At 44.9% G+C, this 19,446-nt stretch overlaps 2 protein-coding genes across 2 annotated transcripts; one reads left to right on the top strand and one right to left on the bottom strand.

Moving 5' to 3' along the window:
* The first annotated feature begins 7,436 nt into the window (after positions 1 to 7,436).
* On the top strand, positions 7,437 to 10,434 carry LOC115319862 (putative nuclease HARBI1). The gene is made up of 3 exons (XM_029979873.4): positions 7,437 to 8,061; positions 8,957 to 9,171; positions 10,075 to 10,434. Exons 1-3 carry the CDS (start codon positions 7,480 to 7,482, stop codon positions 10,388 to 10,390), a joined length of 1,113 nt encoding a protein of 370 aa, XP_029835733.1. The 5' UTR covers positions 7,437 to 7,479; the 3' UTR covers positions 10,391 to 10,434.
* A 665-nt stretch (positions 10,435 to 11,099) lies between these two features.
* LOC115314137 (myb/SANT-like DNA-binding domain-containing protein 3) lies at positions 11,100 to 15,783 on the bottom strand. Its single transcript, XM_040216381.1, has 4 exons — positions 15,710 to 15,783; positions 15,324 to 15,640; positions 13,140 to 13,337; positions 11,100 to 12,189 (listed from the first exon to the last, which is right to left on the bottom strand). The coding sequence occupies exons 2-4, from the start codon at positions 15,607 to 15,609 to the stop codon at positions 11,819 to 11,821; spliced, it is 855 nt and encodes a 284-aa protein (XP_040072315.1). The 5' UTR covers positions 15,610 to 15,640; positions 15,710 to 15,783; the 3' UTR covers positions 11,100 to 11,818.
* Positions 15,784 to 19,446: the final 3,663 nt, after the last annotated feature.

The raw sequence follows: 19,446 nt of genomic DNA, 5'->3' as shown, positions 1-19,446 counted from the left end.
ACCTTAGCTGAGATGGTCGACGCCGATACTGAAAATCGCAAGCACAATCGGACCGAGTGCATCGGGCATAACAAGTCGGTGATGGCCAGTGGTAACAATGATGAACAAATCCTTGTGTCTACTGTTTACACCGAGCCTACTTATTTCAACGAATTCAAACTTAAAGTATTTTGAGTCCAGGGGCCCTAAACTCGTCCAACACAGAGTTGGATCCAAAAGTTCGCAGAGCGAGCCGATTGGACGTCGGCGACAAAAGCGCCAAGTCATCGTCGTGACAGTCTAATAGGTTCGCTCCGTCAACTTCCGCCCCAACTTTGGGTTTGACGAGTTTAGGGCCCCTGCGCTTGCTTCTTATCGCAATTACCGGGTCAACGTTTGGTGGTCGGGCCGCTGTTGTTTGAACGAGCAGACGACAACAAGTGAAAACGTTTGAGAGCAGACGGCAGCTCGAACGACCAGTCAACCCTTCGAACTTGATGATGCGCTGAACGTAGTCCGCAGGTCGTCCGTACAACTTGGCGGTTTTTTCGAGTTTATGTTAGAACAAAACAAATAAATATTACGTCCACAAGTACTGGTGGATTTGACCCCTTGGGCTTCCCGCACAAGCCATAGAGGTCTGACGGCGTCTGGTTTTTCTTTTTATGGCCACAATACACGTTCTCGGACGAACCGAGCAGGCAGAAGACATTTGAAAACTGAACCTCAAACATTTCCCGACTTTTCTGGTACAGTTCCCGTCGCGGCATTTACACAAGAAGGCAGGTTTTTGACTGGTTTCTTCGAAGACAACACAGGAATGCACGGCGAGTTCCGCCCACAGCCCCAGACCGTAAGTGCGTCAGACGCGCCAACACCCCGCCGTGACGTAACAGAGCTTAGTTCGTGTATGAAGCTGTCAGAAACTATAAGTGTATACTTCTAGTAAACAAAATTGATTTTTTATGGAGCGGAGGATCTCATGATGACCTTAAACAGCAAAACAACAGGCCTATATTTGGCGCACTTTGAAAAGCGGTTCAATCATCAGGAGAAGAGGGCGAATGAGATAAATAATTTAAGAAAAAGGTATTTTGTCTACTATTGACTGCCGATAAATATCTAGTGTCCACATCTGTCAAAGTAAATATCAGTCTTTTTTACAGTCATCGCGGTGTATAAATAGCCTTCATTAATCTAAACATCGCTTCGAAGAAAAAATCGTTACATGCACATATAGAGGTAAACAAGCAAAAACCGACGTAATGTCCGCAAATACATTAAAAATACAGCAGGGTTTGATCAAGGTTTTTAGACACTGCGAAATAAAATATGATGTCCTCCAACGATATCGTGTCATCTGTGTGTACCGTCATATTCTCATCAACGTATACGGCACCGTGGTGCACTCGGATCAATAAAAATTTATGTTGCTTTTAACAAGTTCAACCCGGGAAAAAGACGATCGTTACTACGTTGAAACAGTCGTACAGATTCAGTAGTAGCCCTTTTTAGATATTAAAACTCCGTAGCGAATGGGGCGTAATACCGCGCTCCTTCTTCAGTGCCCAAACTGATGAAAAAAGTCCAATGGTTTTGAGCTCAGGGTGTATTTCAGGAATGTTCAGATACAAAAACTTCCGAGGATACAATAAACTACTGTAAGATATTTAAATTATGATAATTATTTTGTTGTTTTTGTTTTAATATTTGTTATGGAAATTAGTTACTGTTTGTACATTGCTAAATATGTACACAATCACAGTTTTCCAGCCACCTTCGCAGGGGAAACAAAACAAAATCAGGATAGAATCCGCCTGCTCCGAAACGACGTTCGCAAATTCGTTCACGAGGGCCGAGAGGTTGCTAAACAATGCAACGTTAAAGACCACCCCATTGGCTTTAAAGAACATCGGCGTCATTGATGTTGAATTAAACCCCCAAAAGATTCAGACCACCCTAGAAGATATCAATAGTCCCCTTGACGCTTCAACAGTCCGCCTACTTCTACGGGTTAAATTCGTTAGTTGTTTAGACAGCAGGAGTTTTGTCTGCCACAGCATGGCTACATTGTTACCAACTATAGATGAGAAATATAGCTAGTGTAGTACGACTGCTAGCTTGGGGTCTTTAACTTGCACCAGACAATAGTGATGCGTGGCCGCACGCCGGTACGATGCTTATCCAGATGGAAGCGGGCAGGGTATGGGATTTAACCCACGATCCCTGGGCTTCCAGGCACGAGCTTCTGCTCCACTTGCTCCGAACCGCGGTGCACTAACACCCTAATGCACAAAAACAAAAATAGCATCGTACGAAAAGAAGAAACAAAGAATAGTGCACCTCGGGATCCTTTAGCCGTAGTAACAACGGCCGTAGTCATACATGAAGAGACCGAGCGGGCTTCGGAGCGTTGGTTCCCTAATCAGGGCTTGGTTGGAGCTCTTTGTTTGTTATGATGAACCTTCTGCATATACGTACTTCCCCGCGAGGAACTCACAACGCCAGTCATTTTCCCTCCTTTGAACGTGTTGTCGCACATGCACGTCAGACACTCAGCTCTTTGCGCCGACAACGTAAATAACTTCTCTGGCAGCGTGACCAACTTTCAGCACTACCGCTTGTTAGTGCACAGGTTTGTTGGTGGTCAATTAATTGAGGACGGTCAAGCCTCAGAAATGTTGCTAACAATGTCCATCTTACATCTTTAAAAGAAATATTAGCTTGTGGCGGACGTTTAAAGGACTAAAGGAATACTCGAACGCTTTCGCGGAAAGTTAAGAAAAACCACACGAAATTGCAAAAATCGCAAAAAAAAAAAAAAAAAAAAAAAAAGTTCCATTTTTGAAAAGGTTGTTACCGTACAGGGAATAGTAAATAAGCTTGGAACGGTTTTCGCACGCTCCAATGTCGCACAACTTTTTGTTCTCTTTGCCACGCGTGTTCCAGACTCGATGAACGAAACCCATGTGAAAAATGCCAATCGAAAATTGGACAATATTTAGAAATTCCAGACTTGTTTTATGTTATTTTGCGAAAACGAGCGCATTAATTGCACCCAAAGCTGATATATAAACTCATTCCAATCATGTCCGCGACTTCCATACACCACATAGCAACGCATGAATGGTTCCTTTTTGCAAAAACAATATATATTAATTTTTTAGCGCAGTGTTCCTTGCAACCTCTGGTTTTTTTTTTTGTTTTTTTTTGTATATGTGTAGATCATACGGGTAGAAACGGAGGTACAGGGTGAGATGAGAGATAGCGGGGACGACGAAACCCCGAGCTATGGTTGGAATAATTAGTCGGTAGACATAAAACTACCCCTATAAAATGATTTTTGACTTTTTATTGAAAACGTATGGACTTCTTGTTGACTCTGATTACTTTCTTTTGACCTTGACTTTCTGTTTACCATGTCAACAGAAAGTTTGTTGACTTTGTGTTGAAACTTTTCTGGTGATTTTCTTCAGCCTCAGTCAAAAGAAAAGCTGTTGAATTTCTATTAACTTTATGTTGACTTTTTCCTGTTGACTTTCTGTTGACATGGTCAACAGAAAGTTTGTTGAATTTCTGCTGGCAATCTTATTATCGCTTCCAGCCAGTGGATGGCGATCTTATTATCGCTGCCAGCCAGTGAATGGCGCCATACGCCGATGAGGACGCCAACCAACAAATCACCAAGCGAGATCCAAAACACGATCAGTCGTGCCCTACGTGCCGGTGACTATACTGGTGATCTTCATCGCGTGAGTTTGAACCGGTTTTCACGGAATTGTCTTTTGACCGCCAGGCCACCTGATTATCTGATTCGAAAAAGAAAGGTGATCAACGAGCCTGCCATCAGGGCTTTCCTTTTCTAGCCGCTAAATAGCGTCGATTTCGCCGAAGTCGCCGATAAGATAAGATAAGATAAGTTCATTTGATTTCAGAAAAAAACTCTCATACAATCCAGCCCGCTTAAGCGTAGGTACGTTTGTATGCGGGACATGGCAGTACAAATATTTTCATCATGTAGACACAAATGATGATTAAGTGTAAGTAAAACATGAAAAAAACATTCAAAATAACACAGTAAAAAACGGATTTTACAAGTAGAAATTTCACTTGTGAAGAAACGCCGCGTTCGACAATAGCAATCAATCAATGGTTACAAAAGGAACATTGCGAATTTAAACACATAATAACAACAGTCCACACGTATATAACGAGATACACTCGATAAAGAACACAAAACTTTTACGCAATACCTCAATGTTCAGCATTTTAGTTCGACAAAAAACACCACTCTTTTATTTTTTTATACATCTGCCTCTTATATGACAGGCTTAGGATGCTATTAAATATTGCAGGAACATAATAGTTTCTAGTTTTTTCCCGTAGTTTGCATATATTTTTGCAATTGCATATATTTCTGTGTGCCGGAGTGTTTTTATCCTGTTGGGTATTTCTTTGAATTCCTCCCAAAAATAATGGCTGGTTAAAACGACAAATTTAAAAACATTTTCAAACGATAATAGTCCGACTGCATTCTTCCTTTCCTTGGTTTCCTTCAGTTCATGTTTTGACCCATATACTATACTGCTAACACATCTATTAATGACACTATCAAATTTTGTTGCTTATATTTAGGATATGTTCTATATATAGTAATTCCGTAACGTATCACAGATTCATGTACCTATCATTGGGGGCCCCCCATGACAGGTACACTTCACGCCTCAGATTGACGTCGCATCCACTTTTAAGTATACACAAATATGCAGAAACAACGCGAAGCCTTTGTATGACATGATCAATAAAATTCCTCCATAAAACGTTTTTGTCGAATTCAAATCAAGGTAGGGTGTTGTTTTAACAGTATCCATTTTTTCGCAGTCGCACTGATCACAATGTTGATCATGAAGGAATATGGGAACATCAAACGGAACTTGTTTATAAGGGTTTCGGAAATCCACGAGTTTAGTTTTCTTGCGATTGACAAAAATACAATTGTTTTTGAACCAGCTCATTAATTGTGCTATATCTTTTTTGAAATATAGGAGCAGCGAGATTGTATTGTTCGTGTGGTAATATTAATGCAGTATCATCTGCGTATTGAAATAAATTTGATTTAAATTTAGGTGACCTATGTCAATTATATATATGTTGAAGAGTAAATGACCTAGTGTAGATCCTTGTGGAGCACCGAAATTCATTTTAATTTGATCACTTGTTTGACCGTTAAGCTTCCCCATTTGAAATCTGTTCGTAAAGCAACTTTTGAGAACGGTATGAAATGGTCCTCGAAAACCCATTCTCTGCAGCTTTGCCAACATGACTGAATGATCTATGGTATCAAAGGCTCGGGATAGGTCAAGAAACAGTGCGATAGCGATTTGATTATTGTCCAAAGCCTTATAAATCATATCCGAAAAATTTTCCATCAGCAAAGTCGTGTTTTTTTTTTTTTCGAAACCCGTATTGTGTTGAGAGTATTAAAGAATATTTGTCGCAGAATGTCGTCATCACTTTTGCTAAATACTTTTTCATGATGTGTGTCATGGCTGGAAGTATGGCTATTGGTCTGTAATTTGTTAGTTCTTTTTTAGAACCTTTTTTTGTGTACTGGCCTTATGATAGACAATTTCATCCCGTCTGGAATATTTCCGCTTTCAAATATGCCATCGAGAATTGAAAGCAAAACACCTTTTAGGTTACAGAAGTTACAGTAAAAATCCCGCACTCTTATTAGGTCATGTGCAGCTGGCTTGAATAAAGACATACTAGAAAGTTTTTTTTCCGGATCGTACTTCGTCATCAAAAGTAAAAACGCTGAATTTACATTAGTTCTGATATCGACAGGAATCTCATTGTTTTTATTTATCATGGTTCTTAAATTTTGTACAGAATCAATAAACGCATGGTTAAATGAGTTCGCAAGGACTCGAAAATTTGTTGTTTCTCCAAAGCTTTTTCCAATTAGTCGTCAACGTTTTGTTTAGCCTTTCTACCTGATAACTGCCGTGTTAGTTGCCATATTCTTCGTGAATTTCCCTTGCAGTCTTTGAACTCCTCCAGGTAATATTTCTTTTTTTGCTAGTCGTATCGTATCCGCTACTTTATTTCTCCTTTTTCTGAATTCCTCTTTACAAAGTACATTATCCGGGTTTTTTCTACATCTTGCCCAAAGCTCGAGTTTGAAATAGAAGAGTTTCATTATGTAATTATCGATCCATACGTTTCTATCTTTTCTTGTTTTTTTAGTTTTTTTGTTCTTTTTGAGTTAGAATAAATTTCTTGGAATTTTTCAACTAGTCGCGTATATGTAGCGATGTGATCACTTTCAATAAGCTGGTTCCAATCGAACCCTTGCATTAATTTGTCGATATTTTTTTTATCAAAATAATTATATTATCATCTTCGGCCCGCGAGTTTTCAAAGATCTTCTCTTGCAGTAGTGTTGTAACTACAAAGTAACGATCTGCAACCTTTTGCTTGATCACCCCAGCTAGCGTTCTCAATTCACTTACTCGAACTATAATATGATCAATCCAACTCAGGGTGTGCAAACACCACTTCAATGGAGCTGCGTAGTGTCATCGCTTCCTCCGACGCTGCAAAGGGAGCCGGTACGTTGGGGATTGATCTTGTCATGCGAAGGCTATGAATGAGGTTGCACTACTCGATTTTAACAACTCTTTGCACATGCCTAAGCCCGGCCAATCAGGAGGGTCAGCTGTATCGTAAATAAATGTTTGTCCAGCCTGAGTACTAATTATAGTGGCAGTGCTGTCAACCCGACGGAAATTTAACAGATTAAAGTAATAATCAGGACAATGTGGGAATACGGGAAATTTCTCCAGCTGGAGGGAAATTTTGTCACCGTTTAAATCTGAACATTTTTAAGCCAAATATAATTTTTATTTTCGTGGTAACATTGCGTTTTAGTGGCTTTGGCTACATTTGGGCTATTCCCTCTATCAGTTTGGCGGTTCGTTGTGCGACCTAGGGCCACTAAATAAGCTAAGCTTCAGAGTAACGATACTTACCCATCTTGTGGTTTAAAACCATGGCTGCAGTTATCTGAAGCTTTATTTGAAGTCGCAGGAAAGGCTTTTTCGCCATCCTCAAATGTTTAAACAGCAACAGACGAAAGCAATATTGCATGAGCTTGCTAACACCAAATTTAATGCTCAGAAAGTCGCACATCTGAAATATGACGATCGGCTGTTGCGTCTGCTCTGCACAAGCACCTTGGTGGCGGCGCCCACAGCAGTATCGGGAAACGGAGTGCCGATACTCTAACAGCCGAATTCATAAACGGGCCTCGACTCGAACTCGACTCAAACTCGACTCGAAACTCCACTTGAGGCCGGTTTTGCGCTTCATAAACCGACCTCCACTCCAAACGCTCCTCGACTCGAGGAAATACTCGACTCTTTCCTCGAAAATCTCAAGGTAGGTCCGGCGCTTCCTCGAGCAGCTCCTCGAAACTCGAGTCGGTCCCAGGAGGTAATGGCGGCCGACAGATCGTTCTGCGACTTCGTGGATTTCGTCCTTAGAGCAGAAGAAATCCTTTACGACCACCAAGATGAGAGTGTCCCAGTGCCGCGGCGTCGTTTGAGGGACCGGCTGAACCCTCTGGAGGTGTTCAACGACCGCGAATTTCTCGCGCGCTACCGCTTCACCAAAGCGACAGTGGCAAGCCTCCTGGAGTCCCTGTCGCTAGAGGAGTGCGCGAGCAATCGCGGTCTGCCGGTCCCTCCAATGCTTCAGCTTCTCATCGCGCTGAGATTCTACGGCGCTGGGACATTCCAGGTCGTCACCGGCGACCTCGTCGCCGTGTCGCAGCCGACAGTGTGTCGGGTTGTCGAGCGGGTGTCGCGACTCATCGCCGGCACCCTGTTCCGACGACTCGTGAAGTTCCCCAGCACCGCGACGGACTTCGATCGCGTGATGCTAGAGTTTTATGCTCTGAAGAAGTTTCCCGGAGTGACTGGGTGCATTGATTGTACTCACGTTAGGATCAAGGGGCCTGGTGGTCCCGATGGCGAAGTCTACCGTAACAGAAAAGGGTACTTTTCCATCAACGTGCAAGTAAGTTCATTTTTGCTTGTGCTCTTACCGTAAAACAAATAAATAAAGAGAATGGTGACATTATAAAACACAGCATAGTAAAAAAAAAAATAATAATAATAATAATAAATAAAGTCCGAACGGCGTTCCACTTGTGATGTGAAGGCAGGGAAATATGGCACAGTAAAAGTAAATTCCTTTCACATAGCCAACAGTAAATAATTAATGAAAAAAGACATCCCTACAACATAAAACTTGTATATTTAATAATCTATATTGTGTCTTAACTCGAGTGGTGTGGCTTACAAACCAAGGATTGTGTTACTTCTACAGAGAAATGAGAACCATATGGTGCTTACACCAAGGAATGTGATAATCGTTCAAGCTAATGGGTGGTCGAGCAATCATCTACTGGATCTCTGATAACAAGGAATGAGGCCTTGCCATGCTTCGTTATATTTGCATGACATAGTCAGGGCACTAACTATTGTGTCATTAACTCCTCATTTGCAAAGCTGGCAACTGCACTTACTCGCTGAGTATACCATAAAATCCCGAGATAGACCATCTAACTTCAAGAGCATATCGGCTGAAAATATGGAGTGGGCTAACTTTCAATGCGACATCAAGAAAAGTTTTAAAAAATTGTCAATATTAGGTCGTATCCCTTCCAAGCTTGTTATGGTGGCAAGGGGCAACGAAGTAAAGATGACTGTACTTCCCAGCCAGCAACGTTCTGAGGCCATCATTGATCCCAACACTACTATTACTAGGAGTGGGCTATCCTTCGGTGGTTCAAGCCAGAAATAGGGGTAGGGCATCTCTCCGGATTTTACGGTATCTGGATCTAAAAATGTGTCTGTTTTGATACCACGCCAGCCTGCTCATCCCAATGCTGTTCCTTTCCCCCCCTCAGGCCATCACGGGACCCCAGCTCCAGTTCTACGACATCGTGGCCAGCTGGCCAGGCTCCGTGCACGACAGTCGGATCTTTGACAACAGTCGTGCACGGGTCCTGTACGAGCACCAGCGTGTACCCGGGGTACTGCTGGGAGATGCAGGCTATGCCTGCACCACCTACCTCATGACTCCACTGGCCACTCCAGGGGCAGCCAAAAGTCCAGAGGAAAGGTATGCACTACACTGCTGGAAGAAATCATGAGATTTAAAGCTAACCCAAAATTGATGTATCAGCTGCACTTACAATTCCATCTTTTCATTTTGTTTCCGCAAACTTATCTGTACAATTGGTTTATGAAAACAGACCCAGACGTTAATCGTTTTCTTGTCTGCATGTGATTGTCACATCTTTGGCAAATCGGATGGCAAGCGCACAGTGCTCGACAACATTGTCGCTCAGTGGAACTGGTCAGTGTTGCTTCTTGGTGTTTGTTGCCAAAGTGGGACTATGGCTTAGTGTTCCACTCTAGCAGACAATAATGTAGGAAGCATCCCCCAACAACACACCATACACAAAGCCGTAGCCTCCGGAAAGAAGCAGTGCCAAAATGCAGCTCGCAGAAAGGGTCCATACCGTATGGCATACCCGTATCACCCGGACTGATGCTTTGAGTTACCTTATGCAACTCTGAAAGCGCAAAGAGACATTAACCGCCCACAGGAGAGAGCTGTGTGTCTATATCTAGAGCAACATTATCCTACTCGGTACTTTCTGCCAAGAACATTGGTCAGAGCATTTATCAGCGATAGACCGCTATACAAATCAGTGTCGCATTTTCTACCTAAAAACTACTGTATCGCTTCAATGTGAAGCAACAATGTATATAGTAACTGACAAGGTGAGAACAGCAGGGAGGAGTTTCAGTTGTCCCAACTCCAGCTTCAGTGTCTTACCCTAGCCAGCATTGTAGCATCTCGTGCACCTTGGACACACACACACAGCCAAAGCACATTGCAAGGCGTAGAGCACATGCAAGAAGCCAGGCGTTCAAAAGACACACCCTGCCGTTCTCACTCTGTCGGTGGTTGCAGCAGTAGAGAGATCTCTGATAGTTCATCATTCTTCTCACGTAGGTACCAAAAGGCCCACATCCGGACCAGGAACTCGGTGGAGCGGGCCTTTGGTGTGTGGAAAAGGCGGTTTCCGTGCCTCGACATGCGGTTGCAGCACAAGCCTGAACGGTCAGCCGTGATAATCACGGCTTGTGCTGCACTGCACAACTTGGCCCGCCTGCGGAATGAGCCGTGTCCCCCACCTATGCCCACTCCACCAGTTCCCCCTCAACGACGTCGGAGGCAGCCCCACCTGCCACAGACTCCGGACCCCGTGGACACCATCAACGGGGCATGGAAACGGGCACAGATTATTTCTAGGAGTTTTACATACTAGGCGCATTGTGAAAACAACAGCAATGTAGCCAGAATTTTGTTAGTGTGTGGGGGGAGGGAGGGGGGTTGGCTAGGGAGAGATGGGCATAAAGAACCGGGGGAAAGGGGGAAGGTTTTAAGCCGAGCATCGACTATTTCAATGTCGACCGTCAAAATATTTCTCAAATTATTTTGACAACTGTGACGTCACTTCCGTAAAACATCAAAATAGTGGCTTTATTATTTCGACGTCTGCCTTCAGTGCCGCTGTCGAAGGGTGGAAGCTGTTTCGTGGTTTCATTTTGTTTAGCTTCTGATGGTGTTGTCAGTGTTGTGTGGACGTTTTGACGGATTTGTGTGTTGTCTTTACTTTTGCATGGAAGTTTGCCAGGCATCTGACGGTAGACATGTGAACCTTTTCTTGAAGGGCACATGCTCCCTATTTTGTACAGATTTTTTGTGTGGAATAAACCTGTTCTTAAAGATGCTTGAAACCTTATCTTGCAACTGGGTTCACACCTGAAGGGCTTTAGGTTAGAATGCATAATGCAACAACGCAGCGATACCTTGGGAGGACACTCTCAGTTGTTGCTGGTCAAGGGCGTCCCAACAGTATTAAACAATGTGAACGTGCAGGGCCGCTGCACTTCAATGCTGGTGGTGTCGCACTACTTTTCAGTGGGAGTAATTGAGCACATCAGGTTTTGGCTGGGACTATGCAATTAATATATCAGTATGTAGTCGGCTGCAAGCTTGGGCCCAATTGCTGCACTGGCACTTTGCAGTGGGCCACAAAAAGGCAGTGAGCAAACCTTGGCTAGTCAAGATGGTGTTGACTTTATTCTGGGTGGTGGCATAAGTCCATATAGGGTTTATGGCACGAATGTTTTGACAGTAAATGGGACACGTCTGAATTCAATGATGGTTCACAACATTTAATTCACAAGACAGCATGCACAAATCACACAATAATAAAACCAACATGGCAATAGAACAATGGTAAAGTGCTGGCAACATCTGTTTGTACATAAGAAAAAAATATATTGCTACGCTTCCTCCAGGGGGGCCGGTGGCAGTATGTGTTAAAGCATCACAGCTTGGAGTATGTGGATAGACACTTATTGGGGCCGACTAACTTCCCCCTGCCTGAACACTTGCATCATAATTACTTCCTCTCTTAAAAAATCGGCGTAAAGAAAGAAACAAAATACTGGGCTACCTCCTTTTCTTTGAGAGAATGCATCGAAAGTTGATGCAACTGCCCTTTTGTATAGAAAGTTCACTACAAATGATTATTACACCACCAAGTTAAAAAAAGGAAAAAAGAAAGAAGACTTTACTAAACAGGGACAAAATGAACGAATTAATACCCTTTAAAAAACCAACCATACACAAAAAGAAAGTGAAACTTAATGTAATAAACTAAAATGCAACGCTAAAAAAAATCCACCTAATCTTGTGTTTTTGCTTCGAGAGCAAGCAGCTGTTGCAGCTTAATTCGCTTGTCGAGCTGGAGCAGCTCAAGTTCCAGCTCGATACGCTGCTGCTGGCCACGAAGCAGCTGCACCTGCAACTGGTGCAGCTCCTCCTTGCGCAGCTCCTCCCTCTCCAGGGCGGCCACACGGGCATTCGTTTCTGGAGCCAACATCGCCTCAAAAGCTGCGACGCGGCCTACAGCCGGTTTCGCTCGGGGGGCCACACGGGTCGGTTGAGGAGACGGAGGGTTTGGGGGCCTGGGTGGCGATGCAGCAAATGCCGGCTCCATGCTGTCACCCCAGTCCAGTGGTGGCGATGCAGGCGAAGCGGGCAAGGCAGGAGAATCTGGACAGGCACAACACATAGATGCTGTGAGTGTTACAGGCAGGGGGTAGATACGAGAGAATGTGAACCCATTATGGAAATGTTGAATGCCAGCTGCTGGTGTAATCTGCTTGAGGGATCCTGTTCTGTACCTCTTCCAGTGTTGTGGCTAGTTCATAGTTGCATTATTACACCATTTATCTTCATTGGCTTGGTTACGGATGGTGGTCCTAAACAATGAAGCTTTCCACAGTGAATGATGCGAAGGCTAACAGAGTCAAACTGGTATACAGTGCAAACTGGACTCCAGCCGTGTCTACATAAAGGCGACTTAGGCGCATCGAATCCAGTCACCGTATGAAGTGTCATTATGAACACAGCATATGCATTTGGGATGAGCATCGCATTCAAGCTACTAGGCAGAGCTAGCTGGAGATACAAAGCGCGCATTCTAACAGCTAACGTAAACAGCTTGAGTTACATTTTGTGACAAGGAGGATTATGGGAAGGTGCCCGCTGCGCAACTGCTACATTCATTGTAGGGGCGGGTGATATTCGTTGACCCATAATCCCAGTTTTATTCCTATAAACAGCTCACCAAAAATGAAACACCAAATAAACGGAAGAACATCAGCAGTTTTCTCAGAAATAAACACAACAAAATAGGCAGCCTAGTAGTAACTAACCTCTAAACCGATTTCTATATCTACAGTCACGCAGAAACTAAATAGCTCCAAGCGAGCTGGCGTTCTTCCTTTTCAATAAGACCACGCTTAGAAGACGCGGTTGATAACAGCATTTCCTTTGCGTTGATGGGCTCCCCCCTGTTTGCTTCACATGGACGAGTCCTGACGTCGGCATTAGTATGGAGGAAAACCGCCAGGAGAGCGCTCCTCAGAAAACAAATGCTTGCTCGCTTGGAGCTATTTAGTTTCTGCATGGCAAATGCAGTCATAAGTCAAAACTTTTACCCGGCATCATGTCCAAGTTGGCGCGCTGGTCAACCATTGCTTCCAGCATGGCAGCCGGCGGCAGTGACAGCACCGGCTGGTCAGCATGGGCACAGTCGCTGTCGTGCGGGTTTCCCAGCCGTGTCGCCATGTGGGACGCCAGTGCCCCCACAAGCTGGAGGGAAGGGCTCATGGGCCGGCAGGTACGGGGGCCCCCTCCTGCGGCGTACATTATGTGACAGCATCCATGAGCTAAGATGTACAGGGCACAACACAGAAAGGACAAGGAATCATGCCACAACTAAGCCAGTAAAATTTGTAGTTTGACACTAAACTGCAAGAATAAAAAGTGATGACATAATGATTGTGCTGTTTCACAATCTGTATAGAAAATGCTACAGAGGTTCAATGTGATCAACTACAGCCATGTTACGAACATACATAAGTTTTCAAATAAATTGATCCCAGCTTAGCATGCCAGCACAAATCAATGGTTGACCTCACTGTTTACAAGTAACTGCTTACAGTCTATCTAAAAGTTTCACAGAGAGTTTTATTTTCACTAATCTTTCTCTGGTTTCGGTGACACCAGAATTCGCAGCGCCAGTATGGTGTCCTGCATGACGGTCGGCTGCTGCACAAAGTCGCAGTTGAACAACAAAAAAGAGGAGAGCAAGCTTGCGGACTCCCATTTTTTTCAAGATTCCGAGAGCCTGAACACACGAGTGCGAGAAAGCACGGTCACTCTCCGTGAGAAGGCAATGCAAATGACTTGTGTGAATCAACCTGAATGTTTTTGACGAAGACAAGTGTGTTCAAGGTACTTCGCCTCGGGTGAGCGTTGGCACCATTTGCTTTCGTCGGACATTAGCAGCAAGATTTCCACAAAGCTTCGCCCATCGCCCGTCGCTGCTGCTCATTGCGACTTGCATCGCTTGCTTGTTGTTTCGACGGACCGAGTGACAGGGGGTCCTGTCGCGTCGCTTTGTCTGGAAGAATCACTTATATCTGGTTCATACTTTAGAGCTAGTTGCTAGTCGGTCACAATAAAAAAACATGCTTAAGAAACTCGAATGTGAGCTTATCGCAGGAGCGCCAGAAAACCAACATCGAAAGAAATCTCCGCTTCCGAGTTTATTCCTGTCGCTTTCTAGTTACCACTGCTCAGGCAAAAAGAGTCACACTCTCACTGCACTCCCCTATGGCTCTTTTTTTCATTCCTTCCAAGCTCGAGACAAGATCCGCTGTCGCTCGGTCCATCGAAAACTACATGTGACACACGTCGCAATGAGCAGCAGTGACAGGCAACGTTTTGTGGAAATCTTACTGCTGATGTCCGACAAAACAAATGGTGCCGACACTTACCCGGGACGAAGTGCCTTGAAAACATTGGTACTTGTCGACACCTTCTCGGTCGATGCGCGCAAGCCATTCGCATTGAGGTACCGTGCTTTCCCACACTCGTGTGTTCGGACTCTCAGAATCTTAAAGTAACGGGGAGTTTGCAGGCTTGCTTTCCTCCAGTTTCTTCAATTGCAACTTGGTGCGGCAGTCAACCATCACGCACGACACCATACTGGCGCTGCAAATTCCGGTTTCAAAGAATTTGGGGAAAGATTTGTGGTGTAGTGCGGCTGGTCCTGGTGCAGCTGTCAAGGGTACAAAGATGGCGATGTACCCAGAACGCACCCCACGAAACCTGCGCATAAGCCGCAGGTGAATACTCCTTATAATGGCTGTTCCTAGATCGTCACAGTTAAGAAATGAGAGATGACATACAATTAAACCAGCAACATGCAAAAAACAAGCTTGGCACAAAAAAAAACAAACAAGAGCATCCATAAAGATTGCCTGCTTGGCTCAATTCATGTAACGTGTACTATAGTGCCAGTTTTGTGCACCGGTTTTTATTTACACATTCAGATTGCTTCTCTAAATCAGCTCAAGACAAAGTCGAAACTCGGGTTAGGGTGGTGTAGCTCAACCATAATGCTCAGTGTAATGGTCGCTTAAATGTTGCACAACACAAAAACGCAGGTTGTCGATGTCAGCACAAGCACCAGATAGAGCGACAAAGTATTCTCCTGCGGACGTCGCAGGTGGCCACATAAAATTCCTCTGCAGAGTTATTTAAGCAGACACATCGTGTCATGATTCTGCGAACGCACTGCGTTATTTTGCCGAAAGTAGAAATGAACCACATACCTGTTGCGTGGATGTCGCGCTTCTCCTCCGAGTCACTTTTTTTCCATCTGGATTTAGCGTTATCCCAACACTTTTTTAGTTGTTTAACGTCCCTTGGACAGACATTCGGCTGGCAGTTATACTCAGTGCAGAGTTTTTCCCATGCTTCAAGTTTAGCCTCTTTCGAGGAGTTGTTAGTTCTTTTATCTTCTATAACTTTCCAGTATTTTTGAACAAGTGCTCGGAGGAGATCGCGCTCCTCCCTCGTGTAGACAATCCTTCCTTCGTTCGCGGATTGCTTAGGCATCGTTGGAAAACACTGTGGGACTGTGGTTGCTCTGAAGAAAGAAGAAGGGTGGAAGATAATCGTTAGACGTCAAAAGCAAGACAGTCGGGCAGATACGAACCTTTCTTTAGGCGACCGAAGCAAAGACGGAAGGCTGGGCGGCTGGGCGAGGCTGGCGAGGCGCGGAAAACAGAAGTCGCGGGCGCCGCTGTTGCCAGACTGGAGAACGCTTGTTGCTGTTATCGGCTACAACGCATAAAACATTCGCGCTTCGAAGAAAAGCTCTTGCAAACTCGCACTGCAATGCTATTAAAATGTTTCCCTTCCAACAAGATGAACTAATATGTTCATATTTCACACCACAATAATGTTTTCAACTTAACTTTTTACTACAACCTCGTAACCAGACGCCTGTCACGTCTCCTCGAGTTGCCTCGAGTGGAGGAGGGTTTCTCGAGGAGCTCCTCACTCGAGGAAACGCCGAGGCGCGTCTCTGCAGCCCAATGGCTCCTCGAGTGGAGGCGCGCTTCTTTCCTCCACTCCACTGAGTCGAGGTGGAGGTTCGAGTGGAGGCCCGTTCAAGAATACGGCTGTAAGCGTAGATCATTTAGTTGCTCTATTGCGACCATCTGGCAACACTGAGGAGCACTCGAACACTTTTTGTCGGCAAAATCAGTTTTCATCGCCGCCGTGAAAACTAATGGAGGAAGCGACCAGTCAACTCGAAGCTTCTGAGAGCGCCACTGTGCCTTCTCGGAAAAGTAAGCTTGAGTACGACAAAAAATGCTGCGATGTCTGGAGATACAGACAGCATGTCCAAGATACAGACTTACTATGACAAATAATATTTTGTCAAGTGCCGTGCACGAAATGGTGCTTACTATGTGTAGTGTTCAAGTGTTCGAGAACTTTAGCTTGTGTTACGGCTTTTGTTTTGGACTGACCATTATGAAAAACACCACAGAAGTTATTAAAGCAGTATACCGTGTTGTGATGTCCTTCATAACATCTGAGGCGAAGATAGGGTTACATTTGTCAGTTTAGTTCTCCCGGTAACACTTCCCCTCGCATTATTTATTTCAGCTATACTCTTTCGCATAATAAACTCATTTGCGAAATGTACGCGAGGCGTAAAGGCTCGATAATATATCTCTGATTCGTAAAAATGAAAGCGATGCAGGAAACAACTAATATTTAGTATCACGTAATTATTCGGGCAAGGGAGGTAAATTTCGGTAGAAATAGGGTAATTGGAGGCGTCCACAAGGGAAATTCTAACTTCCCCTGTTGGCAGCCCTGCTATGTGGGAAGGACACCTTTTTTGTAGGAATTTGCGATTAGTGGTACGAATTGTATGGCACTGCATCACTCACAGCCTTCACAGTGCAAAGGAAACCTTCGGTATACCGGAGCTCTTTACAATGCCGAAGCTAGGCATGGCCATTCGCTATTTGATTTGAAGCGATATTCAGACAACCCTATTTTGTGGTCACGGAGAGCACGGGACCATTGGGGTGCAAGAGAAGCTCCCTCTTCTCATTGGATGAACTGAATGAAGAAGTACAGATGATCGGTGTTTCAAGTGCTTTGTGGCGCGGCACGCATGCAGGAAACTCCGAGAGTGTGGAATCACATTGCACAGGAAAGGAACATCGACGGAAGGCAGTCGTTTGTCGCGCCGATTATGCGAACGGGCCCATGACGCCGCGATGGCCGAGTACATGTTTCGCCGTCCGTGTCGTTCGACCCCACTGCCGGCCGCAAGCACGCCACGGGGCATTATTTTTAGCGTGGTGACGCAAGGCCGAATCGATGGAAACGTCGCATTTCACTCCTCCAATCAAGGCAGGACCTAGATGCAGACTTTTGCCAGGTGTGTTCTGTTTTAAACCGGGGTCACACTGCTCATGCCAGCATACAAAAAACAGTCTGCAAACATCAGTCACTGCGATATCTGTTGTTCGAATGCCGGGTGCCAAGTTTCTCCTTGAACTCGCTGCCATGCGGCATTTGAATTACGGATCTCGCGGTGACTTGCGTTCGAATATGTTTCCAGACTGTCTTTTGTGGGATGTATAAGCAGTGTGAGTGCGGCTATAGGGCTCCTAACGAGATGAAAACACTAGCTAGCGCTACGAGCTCGAGCCGAGTCACGACACATTGTGTGCTCTTTCAAAAACAGGAAATGATTGGGCGGTAAAACGTCTGATTTGTCATTAATCAGCAAAGGCGTGTAGAGGCGCCCTACCTTGCTTGCGTTACCGATATGTAAGAGCGCAGCAGATGTGGCGAGCCGGTCGTAACGAACAAATAGCGTCAAAACCGCAATGTCAGGTCTTCACCCTTCCTCTGTGCCATTCCTCTAGCACAATCAGTCAAGCGAAGTGAATGCACTGCGACTTTTAAGTCTGTTCGTGTATCGTCTAGCAATTTTCTTCGCTTTTTTTTTGTAAATGAGAGAAAGTATAGGCTGTTGGCGCGATAGCGTTACGGAGCACATGTCGAAGAAAAGCCGGCGTCGGTGGCGTGTCACCAAAATCCTGATTGGTCGATAGACTCGTGACGTCACAGACACGTGACCTCGCTCGGAAATTTCAAACAACATAAAACGCTCACGTGAAACAGGGCGTCAGGTTGGAATGAAAGTGATTAAAACATGCCATGTAATGCGCATGAAAGGTCGCCGCATGTCTTAAATTATTTCACTTAATCAAGTAGTTCATTTTCCTTAAACAAAATTTGAAGAATTTTAGGCGGGGCTCGGACCCACGATTCTTCGGCTGGGAGCCAGACACACTACTGACTTGACCACGCAAAGAACGCTTGTCGCGTTCCACTCTTTGGACCGGTTGCACCAACGTCGCTTACCTTAAACCAAAGCGGCTCTTTCCTAAGTCGGCTTAGCGTCCTAAACCGAGCTCAGATAAGCAGGGGTTTAAACTCCGGTTGCACCAACGTTAACTCGGCTTTACAGACGCGCCCCTAGCTAAACGCTGGATTTGCCTAGAGAATGTAGGGACAAACAGAGCGAACTAGGGAACACTCAGAGGGACGAATACACTCTAAGAAAAAAGTTGGCCTCAAGGGACTAACGGCAGCATTTGGTCCTCTCAGCTCCCAGTTGCTCCCCGAAAGGACCATCTGGCTCAAGATATAGGTACCGTGCGCAAAAGCTGGGGACTAACTGCGCTCGACTGGGACCAACCGATAGGCGTGCGCGAGCAAAAGTATCCATTAGTCCCCCTCAGACAGGGTGCATCTGTATGATCTAGTCCCCGAATGCAAACGGAATGTTCGCCAGGAGGACGGATGCTATTTCGCTTGTCTTGGGGATCGGCGAGACTCAGCCCAGCACGGCTGAAAGTGTTGACAAAACTCGAACGAAACTGGCGAATTCGTTCAATGTGCCACGCACGTTAAGACATTGCATGGTAGAGCTTCACGCGTTGTGTGAATGCGAGTCAACAAATGTGTTGACTCGACTTCACCCAACTATCTCGTCAAAAATGATCTGTTGACATTCCACAAGTCCCATTTACGTAATTTGCCTTCGCGCAAAAAATATGCATTTATCCAAACGCAACACCTCCAAATAATAACACTTTTTTTTTTCTTTTAAAAATGAAACTTAACAGTTTGTAGAAGCCACGCTTTTAACACCGGAGTCTCGCAGTCAGAATAAATGGTCACTTCAATCGCTAAAACTGAGCATTGCCACCGGCGATATAAGCAGTCGCGCGATGCGACTAGATTGCATCGCAAAAAAAATTAGATGGACACACCGGCGTGTGCGGTAAGCGAGTCCAACGCCTTCGTTGGCGAATCGTTTCTCGAAAACTCTCGCTCCGAACGCCGTTG

Source organism: Ixodes scapularis, unplaced genomic scaffold (assembly GCF_016920785.2).
Source record: "Ixodes scapularis isolate PalLabHiFi unplaced genomic scaffold, ASM1692078v2 PGA_scaffold0__279_contigs__length_252992795, whole genome shotgun sequence".
NCBI lineage: Eukaryota > Metazoa > Arthropoda > Arachnida > Ixodida > Ixodidae > Ixodes > Ixodes scapularis.
This window is presented reverse-complemented; position numbering and strand designations above follow the sequence as displayed.